The sequence below is a fragment of the Maniola jurtina genome, chromosome 26 (assembly GCF_905333055.1).
Source record: "Maniola jurtina chromosome 26, ilManJurt1.1, whole genome shotgun sequence".
NCBI classification, from domain to species: Eukaryota; Metazoa; Arthropoda; class Insecta; order Lepidoptera; family Nymphalidae; genus Maniola; species Maniola jurtina.
In genome coordinates this window covers 3,910,161-3,928,399 of record NC_060054.1, presented here as the reverse complement: position 1 = coordinate 3,928,399, position 18,239 = coordinate 3,910,161, and the positions used below count along the sequence as shown (strand labels likewise).

The 18,239-nt window shown below is 37.3% G+C and overlaps 1 protein-coding gene across 1 annotated transcript; it reads left to right on the top strand.

The window, feature by feature from the left end:
* Nucleotides 1–4,763: 4,763 nt before the first annotated feature.
* LOC123878435 (protein ANTAGONIST OF LIKE HETEROCHROMATIN PROTEIN 1-like) lies at nucleotides 4,764–6,873 on the top strand. The gene is made up of 2 exons (XM_045925610.1): nucleotides 4,764–5,232; nucleotides 6,294–6,873. The coding sequence occupies exons 1-2, from the start codon at nucleotides 4,925–4,927 to the stop codon at nucleotides 6,871–6,873; spliced, it is 888 nt and encodes a 295-aa protein (XP_045781566.1). The 5' UTR covers nucleotides 4,764–4,924.
* Nucleotides 6,874–18,239: the final 11,366 nt, after the last annotated feature.

Sequence of the window (18,239 nt, the reverse complement as noted above, 5' to 3'; positions counted from 1 at the left end):
GTCTTCATCACGATGAACTTGAGGATGCAAGCTTGAAACCTAGCCCGCGTATTTCGTCTTCATCACGATGAACTTGAGGATGCAAGCTTGAAACCTAGCCCGCGTATTTCGTCTTCATCACGATGAACTTGAGGATGCAAGCTTGAAACCTAGCCCGCGTATTTCGTCTTCATCACGATGAATTTGAGGATGCAAGCGTTGGTATCTGGTTGAGAGGGCATTCCAAAAATACAGTAGCTATCTGCTACTTTTAAAAAGTCAGATGTCAGTACGGGCGTGCGTGTCTTATTTACATATTTACACTATTTACAGTGTGTACATAATATTCGTCAGTGCCGAATAGGATCTTAACGCAGCCTGTCTTTATTTCAGGGCGCGCAGCTGTATATACTTGCACGGCCGCTTGGTTCACTTCAGGGTGTGTAGCTGAATTCGATGCACGGCTTTCCTGTTAGACAGTGGCTTACGTTTCTGGTGACGCAAACAGGCTCCAAATGCTTACGTATTTTTTCAGCAACAACTTGTTTTTGTGACCTACCACGTGCACGTTTGCAGTTTTGTTTAATATTATTCAAGTTATCAGTTTTATTTTGTAATAGTTCTGTTATGACTTATGAACAGGCAATCGCTCTAGTACTACTTTACAGGGACGAAGGTATATTTTATACTACAGGGCGACTCTGTAAAAGTTGGAGATAAAACTTCATTTTTCAGTATATGCCCATCGCTTGGCAAAGAACGTTTTTCGTTAGCAATTGTGATTAATGAGACGCTGTCAGACCTATCACTATTTACATTTAAAAATTCGCTTGTTTGAGAGAGCTAGAGGGACACCCCTTAAGACACCCGTCACCTCGGTTGTGGAAATTCAGAAGCTTGTGGAATTTGTCATTTTGAATGAAAACTTAAAATTATTCGCTATATCAAAGACAATGCCGACTTTATATTTGTTTATAGCTTTTAAGTACTTTACTCCGTTTATAATACAATATTATACAAGTTTTTCCTTGTCCCCAATGGGCTTGTCCGGAATAGTACTTCCTAGGAACACAATTAATTCTTCAGTCCTTTTCCTTTTCTAAGTATTTTCGTAAGTAATTGGCTGCCTTGAACGGAGCATACCGATTTTCTACTTCAAAGTCACTCGAACTGCTTTCGTCACAGTCTAACAGAAATGATAAATAAAACATACACATCAAATACAAAAAGAAATGTAATTCTAATCAAATATAACTATGAACGTAATAATTTTATTTTTTTAATCTTTATTTTTTTGGGACTTTTGTCCGACACGGACACGCCAGCCCCATCGTAATCTAAATTACAATTACAATTACATTCTAAATAACATAGTGGAATGCAACAGATACAAATGGAGAGATATTACTGCCTATGCAGAAATACATCAATAATAGACTTGAATCCTTCTGCTGTCGGTGTACTTAACAGACTCGTAAAACTACCTATGTCAAATCTATTAATGCTATATCTTTGCACAAGACTCTCTCTCTCTGCACGCTGTATCTGCTACATTCCACTAGTACGTGCTGGACATCATCTGTCGTACCACAAATATCGCAATTGTCAGAATCAGCTTTAATTATTTTGTATGAAATTTCAAATGGCAATTACGAGGGTTCTTTCCTGTTACAAAACATAGTCTTAAGTCACATTTTATGCAAAAGACGGTAGTCTTTTTATTGCACTGCATGCAACGATCTTCTTCCTTCGTCGATAAAAAATGACCAATACCGTCAAAACGCACACAATCTACTGGTCTGGGCTTACAAGGCTTCCTTATCGTGGTCTCTTCTTGGTTAGTGTGCTTAGTTGACCTGTTAATTTTGATCAAAGCAGAAAATATCTCGTATCGGAAATCTTTCAATTTAAGCTTTGCTTCAGATTTTCTTTGGGAGTGGTGCTTCCTGTACAAAATCCAGGCATTATTGATACAGATATCAATTAATTGAGCAAATATGCCTATATACCAACGACGCGTTTTAAATGCCATTTTATAAAGCGAAACCAGCATGTCGGCTAGGTCGACACCACCCATATGCTTGTTATAGTTCTTTACTACGTTAGGACAACCCACGTCCACTTTCCGCTTAGCATCCTTGGAGTACCGTTTTATCTTCTGAACAGGTTCAGAGTCGGTATATGAACTGATCAATTGTGCTAATGGATTTTTTAAACTTTTTTTTACGATTTTTTTGTAGTCAATTGATGCTCACCTTCTAAAAGAGAATCTGGCACATATGTACGATAGCCACGTTCTTCTAATAATCTAATGCTATCCCGAAATCCTCTGTCCAATACAAAGGCATCATTCACTCTGAAATACAACCTAAGAGGAGATGTTTCATCACGAAATAAGGATGACATGATTTCGGCATCGGAGGTTGTTGCTTTGTATGGGCCAAAACAATCGACAATATTAACAAGTGTAAATTAAAAATTTTCAACACCCCCGACAAGTGAAGGTTACAGTAACTAGAAAAGAGCTGATAACTTTCAAACGGCTGAACCGATTTTCTTGGACTATTCCGCGCCTACGATCCAAAGTATCTGAGTTTTCCAAAACATCATTTTCAAATAAATAATTATCATTTATGTATATCTAGGCAACGCCCATCTTGACAGCTTGACATTTGTCAATTGACACTTGAATATTATAAACCTAAGTTATGAGCTCATAACTTTTAAACGGCTGAACCAATTTTTTTGAATTTTAGCTAAGAACACTCTCGATCAAGCCACCTTTCAAAAAAAAAAAAGTAAATTAAAATCGGTTCATTCGTTTAGGCGCTACGATGCCACAGACACACAGATACACACGTCAAACTTATAACACCCCTCTTTTTGGGTCGGGGGTTAAAAATGGCTTTAGTAAGTTCCTGTATTTATGTAAAGAGTACGTATCTTTTTGGAACGTATAGTTCGAACTTTTATTAACATACACATATGCACCATCGCATATAACAATTACATTGTTTACATTCCCATATAAACCGTTTGGGATTATAAGACTATGACTTCTTAACTCTTCATGAGATACATGTGATATGCCTAGGTATCTAGGAACAGTCTTGAAGAAGTGATTCTCGAATTCGATCCATCAATGTTTCCAAGCTGCGTCGTGGCTTTTGCACCAAAGTTGAGATCCGTTCATCAGTCTCCATTTCTCATCCATACGCATATTATAAATGCGAAAATGTGTCTGTCTGTCTGTCTGTCTGCTACGTTTTCACGGCCCAACCGCTGAACCGATTTTAATGAAATTTGGTACAGACTTGGAATACATTCCGGGGAAGGACATAGGCTACTTTTTATCCCGGAAAATCAAAGAGTTCCCATGGGATTTAAAAAAATCGAAATCCACGCGGGCATCCCCTAGTCTTTAATAATAAAGAAACAAGTCCCAGTTTTCCTCCTTTGATTTCTAAAATTCTTGGAAATTCTTCCAATAAAGTATTGACTTCTTCTTTAGAAAATCCTACCCAATATTTAAATATTCTTTCATCCATTTCTCGCATATTATCAAAATCTAAACTAAGGTTAAATGCATTCACAAATGAAAATATGTGTTGCACTTGATCTGCATTAAATGTATTTAAACTATTTGTAACGGGTTGCCTTCAATGATGCTACACAAAACGTTTTAAACTAATTTATTACACACAACATGCACTTAAGCTCTGGTTTCCTCCAAAAGCGGTGCCATCATGTAGCGGCCGTAATACAGCGGTGAATGACGTCACTAGAACGTTGTCTATGTAAACAATATGGCGCGGTTTCCTAAATAACGGTAATTGACACCGTAACCATAGTACAAACAGAATAGTAGGCTAACTAAGGCCGATCGGCGAGTTAATTATCTACTCCTGCGTTGACGTCTAGGGTTGTCACTTTTATTTTTAATTAAATATTATTTGCGTATTATGTATGACAGCACTAGGTTTTTATTTTCGTAATAATAATAATGAAATGTTTTACCAATTCATAAATGGGGTGTAAATAAAAGACGTTTTAAAAAGAAAAGACAAATTTTAAAAATTATAAATTTTTTACTGAAAAATATTTCCTCCGATTTCGAGATGTTCGGAACGCTTTATTGTTCCGCCGTTAATGTAAAATAAATTCTCATCCTAACGTATAACTTTTGCAAAAAACTTTTCGGGAAGCATGGGCATGGCATTTTGAACTCTACTTCTTTTAGACGTTCGTAAATTGACGAGCCGATTTTAATATTATAATATGGTCCTTTTTAAATTCATTATAAAACAACTGCTCCATCCTTTCGATATTGGCGACAAAATCATCGGGTGGTACCATGAGTAAATTTCGATCAGTACCATAATTCCTGTAATTAATGTATCTACTAGTTTCTGGGCTGAAATTGCAAGGGCGCTGATTGACATCGGCGTAGAGTTTTAAAATTTCACATTCCTTATGAAAATCTACACACCTTTTTAACAAAGCACGAGCGTGCAACGTAATACGCAATTGCGCGCGATTAGCATGGCGGCGCAGCCCGTACTGCCGGCCGATTGAGCCGGTTGAGACTATGCGAATGTGTGCGTGCAACTTCCGTGCGTACACGGCGCCCGCTGCTCACGCATACATTCAAACCGGCGGCGGCCACTTTGTATGAAGTTAACCTACTGTTCTGTTTGTACTATGCCGTAACCATAATGTACTATGCCGTAACGTCAAAAGCGGTACCGCCATTTGCATGACGGCCGTCTTGTCGGTGTCTAAGGCATCTTTTCCATTACACGGTTGTTCAAACGTACGGTGTGTAAGCCGTACGGTTGAAAAAACGTGCTAGCTTGTACATGATACGGCAAAATCACCGCGCGAGACATTGGTAAGTACTGGCTAGTAGCGCTTTTTACTCGGGCTGTGTAGGACGTGCTGCGTCATGAATTTTCTTACGAAAAAAAAGATTATAGTTGCTTATTACATATATAGGAAAAAGAAAATAGAAAAAAAAAGGGAAGTAAGGTTTTGGATACATCCGATTTTAGAAAAAAGGGAGGAATATGGCGCGTTTCATACACTTGTCAAGAATCAATTGAGAGAAGATGAAGACAAGTTTTACAATTATTTTAGAATGCAGAAAACTACATTCGACAACTTGCTCCAAAAATTATCCCAGGAACTAAAACATCAAGATACTTTTATGCGAGAGAGTATATCGCCCGCAGAAAGATTGGCTGTAACTCTGAGGTAAGTAGGTACAAAATTAAATGACATATTTTAGTTTAAAATTGTTTATTGCACACAAACAAAATTATTACATGTAATTGAATTTTAATAATTATTAATTTAAGAACAAGTAAATCAAAAAATACACTACGCTGAAAATGCTACTCAAGTGCGGTACTAAAATCGAATTCGTCTTCAATAGAAACTTGAGAATCTGCCGAGATACTTTCCGCATTTACACTATGTACAGATAATTGTGATTCGGGTCGGTAGTGGATTGGCTCTAAACCAGAACCGTGTCCAAAATCATGAGAAGACGTCTGTGGACGACTTATTCCATAGCTCGATCTAGCAGCTGTAGAATATCCATATGTTGACGATTGCGCATTTGAGGATGCTGTACCACTTAAATATCCTTGATGGCCTTGATCCCATTGGTTTCTTGATGTAGGTATATACTGAGTACACTGTCTTTGTTGAATATTTTTAATTATTGAAATTACTTGAAACTGAAAGTCTATCATATTTTCATCACTGAACTTGTCAACAGTATCAGCGATTCCCATAAAAAAGTTCATACTACGGCTTTTCTTTTTCTCATCTCGTTCTGCTGAATCCATAAACTTCATAAACCTAATGTCAACTTCACTTAGTTCATTTTTTCTTTTTTTTTTAGCCCTTTGCGTCTCACTCCGTTCAGTGTATCCCGAGCTTGATTGATTCGGGACTGCACTATCAAAATTTTCATTACTGAGGCTAGAATCATGAACATGTTCAGTCATGTTAGAATCGGTCTTGCGATGCTCAACATTTTTTTTTAGGAACATCATTTCATCATAGAACATATATTTTCTTATTTTTTTTGCCTAAGAACCAGACTTACATTCATTAATTTTTTTGTCATATTTTATCCAGCTATCTTTCATATTGGTCCACTTCTTCATCACCATTTGCCCTGAAAATAAATAAATAATAATTATTAAATTCAAAATTTATGAAAACCCCCGACCTAAACTGAATCGACCCCGACCTAAAATGGGGTTTTAGTATTTGAACCTGAACCGTTTTGTTTTATATTTCAGGTATCTAGCAACAGGAGATACCTTTACTGACCTATACTACAGCTATAGAATTGGAATAAAAACCATAAGTTGCATCGTACGTGAAGTATGCCACTACATTTGGTTAGAACTGTATAAAGAATATATGAAAATGCCATCTAAAGAAGACTGGCTACACATTGCAAGCAAATTTCAAGAATCTTCCAACTTCCCGCTGTGCTTAGGAGCGGTCGATGGAAAACACATCAGACTTATTAAGCCAATTGATAGTGGCTCGATGTTTTTAAATTACAAACATTTTTTTTCTATAGTTTTGATGGCAGTAGTAGATAGCGATTACAACTTTATATTTGTTGACGTTGGCGCCTACGGAAAGGAGTGTGATTCCAGTGTGTTTAAAGAGACCCCATTTTGGAAAATTTTAACAAACAACGGATTAAATCTACCCGATGCAACACGTTTGCCTGGAATTGACTACGATTTGCCATATGTGTTCGTTGCGGACGAAGCCTTTGCTTTGCATTATCACTTGCTTCGTCCATTTGGTGGTCATCAGCTTGATCAATTAAAACGTAAGGTCATGCGGGGCTATTCCGCCTAAAAAAAGTGACGTGTATAATTCAAATCTTTGCTATTTCACTAAAGAAAGCAATAACAACAAATGAGTAAGTGCATCATAAAAATCATTTATCTGTTAATGATTACACTGTATTACTTTTGTAGAAAATCAATGCCTATATGTAACAACCAGGAATTTTTATTTGAATTCTGGAAAACGGCGGAATAGCCCCGCTGCGGGGCTTTTCCGACTTTTGATTGTGTCTCTGCCATCTATGATTCTATTTAGGTAATACTTAGTGGTACATAAGAATCACAGCGGAATACATACTATTCTAAGTTTTAAAATAAGGTAGGAGGTTTCAAATTCCTTTAAAATCTTTTTTTGTAAATTATGGGGCTATTATGCCGCGCCTCCATACATGCTAGTGATGTGCCGAATAACTCGATAAATTTTAATCAGTTTCAAATTATTGAATTAAAGTTTTATCTTACTTTAACGGCTGATAGTAGGAGTTTTAACACCAAGTACTCTTGTAGCAATAGTCAGTGTATTAAAAAAGCGGTGTTAATTGTTTGTAGGATAGTCAAAAAAAAACAAAATTAGATAGGTTACGTAAAAATTAATATATTTATTATTAAATATCTAATGAGGCAAATCAAGTAGTCTTCAGAACTTATATCGCTGTACCGCTTAAAACAGGGTAACATAAATAGTAACTAAATTACTAAACAGTCTTAATTTTATAGTTTCTATCTTAAATTACGTAGTCTTTAAAACAATATTCTGAATTTAAATTTAATATTCTTAATAACGAAATAACACTATACCTTTTATGAGACATGAAGTAATGAACAAACATCTTAAAGTATTTGAGGTAACTAACAGCCATGTCATAGTGATTTTCGTATATTTAATTTGTTGAGCATAAGTACTTACTTAAATTCTACCAACTTAAGACATAAAAAACCTAATTAAATTTTAAGTTTAAGGCGAACTAAAAGGGTCAGGTCGGGCAGAGGTGTTTAGTTCACCTTAATAAGAGAACATAGGTTAGTAAGTAGGTATCTAAGATTGCAGTAAGTAAACAAGATAAAGTTCAAAAACTAAAACCCGACTAAATACTTACTATTCTTATTTTTGTAATTTTTTGCATAATAACGGATTCGTTAAACTAGAAAAATAATTTGAATAATTTTTTTAGTTTTTTTAAATACGTAATTTATTGCTCTCATACTTTTGAATGTCATATCCACCATATTGAACACGTCGTAACGTCATATAGACAAAAAAACACTCAAGATGCGCTAAGACAATGCTAACGACTCTCACTTTTTTTTTCTTGTCATACTTTTGAATGTCATATCCGTCATATTGAATTCGTCATGACATCATATAGATATGGACCATCGGGCCGCTAAGACAAAGCTAATGACACCACATTTATCAAAATCGAATCAGTAGTTGCAGAAAAAATCGTGGTCTAATAAACCGAAAATGTCTAACTCTAATACGGGTAATACCCTTCTTTTAGTCGGGTAAAAAAATATGTAAAGGAGTAGGTAGTCTAATAAAATTAATCTGACTCACTTTATTTCGCTAATACATTACTTCTTCTTTCTTCTTCTTTGTCGTGTCACTCTTGACAGAGCGGTCGTGGTCATCATGAAGCAACGTCTTTGAGGGCAGATGTTACACGCCTCACGAGCATTCGCCACTTCTCCCTGCTGGCTGACAGCCTGGTACACTCGTGCAAGGGACCGCCCACAGCAGATTTAATTTGGTCGGTCCATTAATAGATTACAGTGCTCCCCAAATAAGTAAAAAAAAATACATTATATTTTATAAATTTTAGAAAATGCAATATTTAATAACTGTAAATCAGATTGTATGAGCCCCATATAAACATTCATCATTATTTTATCGACACTAGCACATCACTGACTTTTTTTAATACCGTACTAAAATGGTGGGGCTATTATGTCATATCATTTTTGTTGGAATAGCCCCCATCTTACAATTTGAGGGGTTATTATGTCGCATCAAATATCTCCGTAAAAACAAAGCGCAAAATAAAACTGAATAGCACAAAATAATTTCCTGTTTCTTAAATTGTCCCTTAACCATAGAAACCATAGAAAATGATAAATTTTACTCACTTTTGATACCAAATCCGTGGAGCTTAATTTTCACTACACTTGTCAAAAATGGCGTCCTAAACAAACATGACTGTCGGTCAAACAGTTAACGCTTTAGCAGCGCCATCTAAATGTCAATTTTAGAAAAAGAGTTTTCGCTATCCGTTCATAGATGCCGCTAGTGATAAATCATTAAAGTATAAAAGTTACAGGCAAAAGTTGGAATAACCCCGCCGACGGAATAGCCCCGCATCACCTTACATTTAACTACAGACTCACAAGAGCGCGAAGATTTGTTGAATGTGCGTTTGGCATTTTATCCAATAAATGGCGAATTTTTCACCGGCCAATGAATGTGTCCATCGATTTGGCAGTTGATATTGTGAAAACATGTTGTGTTTTGCAAAATTTTATACATAAGCAGGAAAACTTTCAGTTTCACAATGCGAGTGAAAATGAGTCCACCCTTGATTCAGAATCGGAACTAATCCAGTTACCTATCACGAATGCAGTTCGCGGAAGTTTGGCGGCTAATGAAGTTCGCAACAGATTTGCACAATATTTTGTATCTAACGAAGGTCGCCTCTCCTATCAAAACAACTATGCATAAGTAAAAAGTTAATAATTAAATATCTGTAACTTACCAAACTTGTTTTTCTCATCACCACTTAAATCTTCAAATGTGGGCTGGAAATGAATAAATATTTCTTTCCAGGAATCATATTTAAGCCGCTTATTTTTATAATCGTCGATGGTCTTATCCCATATTACAGGCCTTTCTTGAATCAACGTAATTAATAATTCTTGATTTATGTTCATTTTATAATAAAATCGCGAAACAGCGTATATAAGCGGTCACGAATCCGTGCGTACGTCCGGCACCGTCGACACACCCCGATAGACTGCCATACAACACTGGTGAAAATCACGCCGTGCGTAGACGCGGCGCGCCGAGGGGCAGTCACGGCGCACGCGGCCGCGGCGCCGTGCCTTGGCGCCACCGTGCATGTCGACAAGCTCATATAGTGATCCATACCACACTGACGACCGTGCCTACACGCGGCGAATTAACCGTAGATTTTCACGGCGAGAAACCGTGTAATGGAAAAGAGGCCTAAAGGATTCTGAAAGGGTTCATATGCAGGGTGTAAATAGTGTACTGTGTGTGGTTTTGCTTCAGTAATTTTACTACTGCTCTACTCTTTACTTTCTTCTAATTTCTTCTGCATTTTTTTTTTTAATTTTACTATTTTTGGTGATGTTCATTCGAAGTTGCGATCAAACCTGCAAGCTCATTTGATACCGGTCAATCTCCTAGTATAGGCCCTTGAGTACGTCGACTTGTATTTTGAAAAATCAATCGAGCTTCGGTATTCGGATGATTATTTAGTGTTAATCCTTAATCACGGGATTTTTTTAAGTACGTGTAAATCTCCTTGGTAAGGTTGGGGCACAAATTTTGTTGAGTTCCCATTCTTTGATGGTCAATACTGGTTTGCGTAAAACTGAGCATCTAGTGGTCCTAGTGGGACAACGTTATACATATTTACCTTCTCCACAGCACCACTTTTTGGGAGACTTTTCTTCATCAAAAAGTCTTGCGTCGCAGTGTCTACATTTACAAGTCTCTTTACGCAAAAGAGAATGTTTTAAACGAATTGGTCTCATTTTATCTAAATCGTTGCCTTTCAGGGCACCCGTTAAACCTAGCCCGCGTATTTCGTCTTCATCACGATGAACTTGAGGATGCAAGATTGAAACCTAGCCCGCGTATTTCGTCTTCATCACGATGAACTTGAGGATGCAAGCTTGAAACCTAGCCCGCGTATTTCGTCTTCATCACGATGAACTTGAGGATGCAAGCTTGAAACCTAGCCCGCGTATTTCGTCTTCATCACGATGAACTTGAGGATGCAAGCTTGAAACCTAGCCCGCGTATTTCGTCTTCATCACGATGAACTTGAGGATGCAAGCTTGAAACCTAGCCCGCGTATTTCGTCTTCATCACGATGAACTTGAGGATGCAAGCTTGAAACCTAGCCCGCGTATTTCGTCTTCATCACGATGAACTTGAGGATGCAAGCTTGAAACCTAGCCCGCGTATTTCGTCTTCATCACGATGAACTTGAGGATGCAAGCTTGAAACCTAGCCCGCGTATTTCGTCTTCATCACGATGAATTTGAGGATGCAAGCGTTGGTATCTGGTTGAGAGGGCATTCCAAAAATACAGTAGCTATCTGCTACTTTTAAAAAGTCAGATGTCAGTACGGGCGTGCGTGTCTTATTTACATATTTACACTATTTACAGTGTGTACATAATATTCGTCAGTGCCGAATAGGATCTTAACGCAGCCTGTCTTTATTTCAGGGCGCGCAGCTGTATATACTTGCACGGCCGCTTGGTTCACTTCAGGGTGTGTAGCTGAATTCGATGCACGGCTTTCCTGTTAGACAGTGGCTTACATTTCTGGTGACGCAAACAGGCTCCAAATGCTTACGTATTTTTTCAGCAACAACTTGTTTTTGTGACCTACCACGTGCACGTTTGCAGTTTTGTTTAATATTATTCAAGTTATCAGTTTTATTTTGTAATAGTTCTGTTATGACTTATGAACAGGCAATCGCTCTAGTACTACTTTACAGGGACGAAGGTATATTTTATACTACAGGGCGACTCTGTAAAAGTTGGAGATAAAACTTCATTTTTCAGTATATGCCCATCGCTTGGCAAAGAACGTTTTTCGTTAGCAATTGTGATTAATGAGACGCTGTCAGACCTATCACTATTTACATTTAAAAATTCGCTTGTTTGAGAGAGCTAGAGGGACACCCCTTAAGACACCCGTCACCTCGGTTGTGGAAATTCAGAAGCTTGTGGAATTTGTCATTTTGAATGAAAACTTAAAATTATTCGCTATATCAAAGACAATGCCGACTTTATATTTGTTTATAGCTTTTAAGTACTTTACTCCGTTTATAATACAATATTATACAAGTTTTTCCTTGTCCCCAATGGGCTTGTCCGGAATAGTACTTCCTAGGAACACAATTAATTCTTCAGTCCTTTTCCTTTTCTAAGTATTTTCGTAAGTAATTGGCTGCCTTGAACGGAGCATACCGATTTTCTACTTCAAAGTCACTCGAACTGCTTTCGTCACAGTCTAACAGAAATGATAAATAAAACATACACATCAAATACAAAAAGAAATGTAATTCTAATCAAATATAACTATGAACGTAATAATTTTATTTTTTTAATCTTTATTTTTTTGGGACTTTTGTCCGACACGGACACGCCAGCCCCATCGTAACCTAAATTACAATTACAATTACATTCTAAATAACATAGTGGAATGCAACAGATACAAGTGGAGAGATATTACTGCCTATGCAGAAATACATCAATAATAGACTTGAATCCTTCTGCTGTCGGTGTACTTAACAGACTCGTAAAACTACCTATGTCAAATCTATTAATGCTATATCTCTGCACAAGACTCTCTCTCTGCACGCTGTATCTGCTACATTCCACTAGTACGTGCTGGACATCATCTGTCGTACCACAAATATCGCAATTGTCAGAATCAGCTTTAATTATTTTGTATGAAATTTCAAATGGCAATTACGAGGGTTCTTTCCTGTTACAAAACATAGTCTTAAGTCACATTTTATGCAAAAGACGGTAGTCTTTTTATTGCACTGCATGCAACGATCTTCTTCCTTCGTCGATAAAAAATGACCAATACCGTCAAAACGCACACAATCTACTGTCTGGGCTTACAAGGCTTCCTTATCGTGGTCTCTTCTTGGTTAGTGCGCTTAGTTGACCTGTTAATTTTGATCAAAGCAGAAAATATCTCGTATCGGAACTCTTTCAATTTAAGCTTTGCTTCAGATTTTCTTTGGGAGTGGTGCTTCCTGTACAAAATCCAGGCATTATTGATACAGATATCAATTAATTGAGCAAATATGCCTATATACCAACGACGCGTTTTAAATGCCATTTTATAAAGCGAAACCAGCATGTCGGCTAGGTCGACACCACCCATATGCTTGTTATAGTTCTTTACTACGTTAGGACAACCCACGTCCACTTTCCGCTTAGCATCCTTGGAGTACCGTTTTATCTTCTGAACAGGTTCAGAGTCGGTATATGAACTGATCAATTGTGCTTTACTTTTTTAAACTTTTTTTTACGATTTTTTTGTAGTCAATTGATGCTCACCTTCTAAAAGAGAATCTGGCACATATGTACGATAGCCACGTTCTTCTAATAATGTAATGCTATCCCGAAATCCTCTGTCCAATACAAAGGCATCATTCACTCTGAAATACAACCTAAGAGGAGATGTTTCATCACGAAATAAGGATGACATGATTTCGGCATCGGAGATTGTTGCTTTGTATGGGCCAAAACAATCGACAATATTAACAAGTGTAAATTAAAAATTTTCAACACCCCCGACAAGTGAAGGTTACAGTAACTAGAAAAGAGTTGATAACTTTCAAACGGTTGAACCGATTTTCTTGGACTATTCCGCGCCTACGATCTAAAGTATCTGAGTTTTCCAAAACATCATTTTCAAATAAATAATTATCATTTATGTATATCTAGGCAACGTCCATCTTGACAGCTTGACATTTGTCAATTGACACTTGAATATTATAAACCTAAGTTATGAGCTCATAACTTTTAAACGGCTGAACCAATTTTTTTGAATTATAGCTAAGAATACTCTCGATCAAGCCACCTTTCAAACAAAAAAAAGTAAATTAAAATCGGTTCATTCGTTTAGGTGCTACGATGCCACAGACACACAGATACACACGTCAAACTTATAACACCCCTCTTTTTGGGTCGGGGGTTAAAAATGGCTTTAGTAAGTTCCTGTATTTATGTAAAGAGTACGTTTCTTTTTGGAACGTATAGTTCGAACTTTTATTAACATACACATATGTACCATCGCATATAACAATTACATTGTTTACATTCCCATATAAACCGTTTGGGATTATAAGACTATGACTTCTTAACTCTTCATGAGATACAATGTGATATGCCTAGGTATCTAGGAACAGTCTTGAAGAAGTGATTCTCGAATTCGATCCATCAATGTTTCCAAGCTGCGTCGTGGCTTTTGCACCAAAGTTGAGATCCGTTCATCAGTCTCCATTTCTCATCCATACTTCCATACTAATATTATAAATGCGAAAATGTGTCTGTCTGCTACGTTTTCACGGCCCAACCGCTGAACCGATTTTAATGAAATTTGGTACAGACTTGGAATACATTCCGGGGAAGGACATAGGCTACTTTTTATCCCGGAAAATCAAAGAGTTCCCATGGGATCTAAAAAAATCGAAATCCACGCGGGCATCCCCTAGTCTTTAATAATAAAGAAACAAGTCCCAGTTTTCCTCCTTTGATTTCTAAAATTCTTGGAAATTCTTCCAATAAAGTATTGACTTCTTCTTTAGAAAATCCTACCCAATATTTAAATATTTTTTCATCCATTTCTCGCATATTATCAAAATCTAAACTAGGGTTAAATGCATTCACAAATGAAAATATGTGTTGCACTTGATCTGCATTAAATGTATTTAAACTATGTATTTGTTACGGGTTGCCTTCAATGATGCTACACAAAACGTTTTAAACTAATTTATTACACACAACATGCACTTAACCTCTGGTTTCCTCCAAAAGCGGTGCCATCATGTAGCGGCCGTAATACAGCGGTGAATTTCAATTTGAATCAAACCGGTGGCGAGGAAATACCCAAACCGGTGGTAACGCATGACCCAAATTATTTATTCGCACATCTTTTATAGCTTCTCTCAATCTTCGGGTGAAAATATACGGTCAGTTTTCCTTTTGTAGCATCTGGGCATCTTTTTATTTTTATCTGCAACAAAAAATAATCTTTCAGACATAATGGGGCGCAATGGGGAGACATCGGACATCTTGTCCGAAGTCTACCCAAAGGCACAGATTTAAAAATATTAAAAAAATATGTTAGAAAGTATGTCGTTTAATAATAATTACCAAGTTTCCAAATGCCCCCTGATAATCAATCACTTCGAAGAAAATTAGCAAAATATCAATTAATAGTAGTAACTGGCACATAAGCACTTCACTAACAATCAAAAATTTTACATCAGAACACCAAAGAAACAATTATTAACTCTCCCAACTTATTTTGCGTAGCGAACTGTCAAACGACTAGTTCAAAACAATAAAAGCAGTAATGCCAACATATTGACCACAGACAACTTTGTTCTCACATTAATATAGCGGTAAATTTAAAGGTGTCCGTTGTCTCCCCGTGTCCAAAGTCTACCCGGGCTCCCCTAGACCATACCTAATCATCTGTCACTTACACCCGTATTCACGAACGTTACTATGAGGTCTCATAGTGCGCTCAAACGCACAGTGTCCGTTCCACCAATCAGATGACTGTATCACGTCAATTTACAATGATCCGATTGGTGGAACCTACACTATGCGTTCGAGCTTACTGTGAGACCTCATAGTAACGTTTGTGAATACGGCCGTTAGTATATTTTAGTATGCCTCTTTAGTTATTAGTGTACACTGTATTTTTATTATTTTGTAATATTGTATAATAATATGTCAAGCCTTTATTAACTGAATTTCATTGAATTAAATTACGTTAATGCTGTGTACATATATTTATAGGCAAAACAGGATGATCCCTAAGATAATAGAAACGAATAAACTGCCATCGTACTTCTGATGTAGTCACTTCTAATGATTATTAAGATTGAAGCATGATCTAACCACTAGTAAACCTGGTTAATAACTAAGCGGATACGTCAGGATAGCAACCTTTAGATTAACCGAGCCTTCGGGGGCGCACTAACGATATTCTTGGAATATCAAATGATATTCAACTACCCGCAACTACAAACATGATAACTCTCACTTACTGCACGTGACAACTTCCAGCGTAACTAGGTAAACCTAACCTAACCTACCTAGACCGGCTCTCCACCCCTACACCGGTCCCAAACCAACCATCTAACCTAATCACCACAATAACAACTCGTTCAACCACCAGCACCACTTTCGGTAACCACTATTCTAAAACCTACAGTACGCCGACACTCACACACCGTATCTACTGAGAACCTACTCGGACCGAAGCCAGCACAAGAATGAATCGCCAATCGCTACGCTAATATTCTGATAATAAAATGCGAGAGTGAATTCTGAACACAGCAACGCGTGCCGACCAAAATCCAACTCTGACAGTGACAGCTAAACAAATATGGCTGCGTTCTTCACGTAACGTTACTTTTCACGGAGTCTATGACATTAAAACCTCTTTTTAATATTGACTCGACGACATATTTTTTAAACTAATAAATATATTTGTTGACAGTGGTGTTTTGTTTTTCTTTTGTAACTTTGTCCAATTAATTTATTTTTATTGATCTCCAAAGAATCGAGCTCTTTTATGATTTCAGTCGCTATTGCTTCGGCTGTGTAACCTTTAGGTTGTAAAAATTTCAAAAATCTTTCGTATATTTTACCATCATGTATATCGTACAATAAACACTAGCTGTTGAATAGTGGAACAATCGGTTGCCTCGACTGCCTGAATCGCTACAAACTCTGCATTTTTTATTTGCATTTTTATTTCACTTGTGCAAACTTCATAAATAGCATCTAAAATATCATTTTGAATTGACTTGGACGGACCTTTAAAAACCCAACTGCTTGATAAATGCTATTTCATGGCCAAATCAATGTCTGATACAAAATCAACCAAACCTCTATATATTCCGGGATTGACTGATTCCGCAGATTCATCGTGCTCCCGTAATGCAATTTGAAATGCACCACAAAAACTCTTGTCTCGTCTTAAAATATATCGATTTTCATCAACGCGTTCATTGAATTCTTTTATAGATTTTCGATAAGCAGAATCGAGCGCCTTACGAATATCTTGCCGCCCGATGGATGCCGATTGCACTTCATTTAACATATGTAATCGAGACTGTGAATGTTTCTTTACTTTAATTGATAGATGCGCTAAATCATCAACACCTGTTTCAGCCCATACAGACTCACCAGCACCGCTGACGCCAGATCCAAACACAAGCTATTGTGCATTCGATTATTATATTATTTTCACTGCATATCTGTTGTTTGGCTCGTGGTATGTGAGTTAATACAAACAATCATTAAATAGATTTTCCAACTTAAGATCTCAGCACACATATGGGATCGGAAAGGGATCGTCACCGTATCGCGTCGAGCCGTTCAGAATGATTTGTATTATGCTGCGTACAGACCGGCCAAACGAACGCCAACGAACGGGTTTCGTTGACCTTCGTTGCTGCAATCTGGACGCCTTAGCGAATGTCAACGATCGCTCGTTGGCGTGTGCCGGCGATCCGAAGCGTGGCGGTAACATCAAAGGAATCGAGCTATTTGATCGAACTCTGTTTGGACGGTCGCCGAAGGCCAACGAACGAACGCTCAGTTGAAGCAAGAGTGCGTAGCGTGTAGACGTCCAATTTGATAATTACTTGGATATTTCTCGCCATTTAGATCATGGAGAAAAACAAAGAATGGAGTAACGACGATATGTTTTTATTAATAGATTTGTATAAAGAGAAGCCGTGTCTTTGGGATCCAACAAATAATGAATATAAATTGAAAGCGAAGAGAAGTGACTGCTGGCTAGAAATTGCTAACATTCTTAATTGCGATGTTCTTATTATTCTTGTTCTTGCTAACTCGTTTTGGTATTTAAAACTATCAATTATAATGATGTCGTCGTCGTCCATGATTAAATTGCGAATGAAAGAGAAAAGAACCGGAATCAAGTACCAACGAACGTTCGTTCGAGCACTAAATGTATTTGGATTTAAGCTAATCGTAACGGCTATTTTAGAAGAGGTGGATGAGGAAATTTGTGTGATTAATAAAAAGAAGCTATGGGTACGAAAATGGATCGATAGAAGAGAAAAACTAGGAGCTACTAATTGTCTTCTGTGTGCCGAGTGGGAGTTCTACAAAATTATTCGCATGACTTCACCAGCGCGTTAATCGAGCTAACGTCAAACGCACCGAGAATCGTGTGCAAGTGAGTGTGTGTTACTGGTGTTACTATCGAAGCTAACCAGTTTTCTCACCGTGAATAGCGTTTTTTATTTTTCATATGTTGGTATTACGATGGCGTCGTGTTATAACCCAACCAAATTTAGAATGACATTTCTATGAAGTTGTCTTGTGG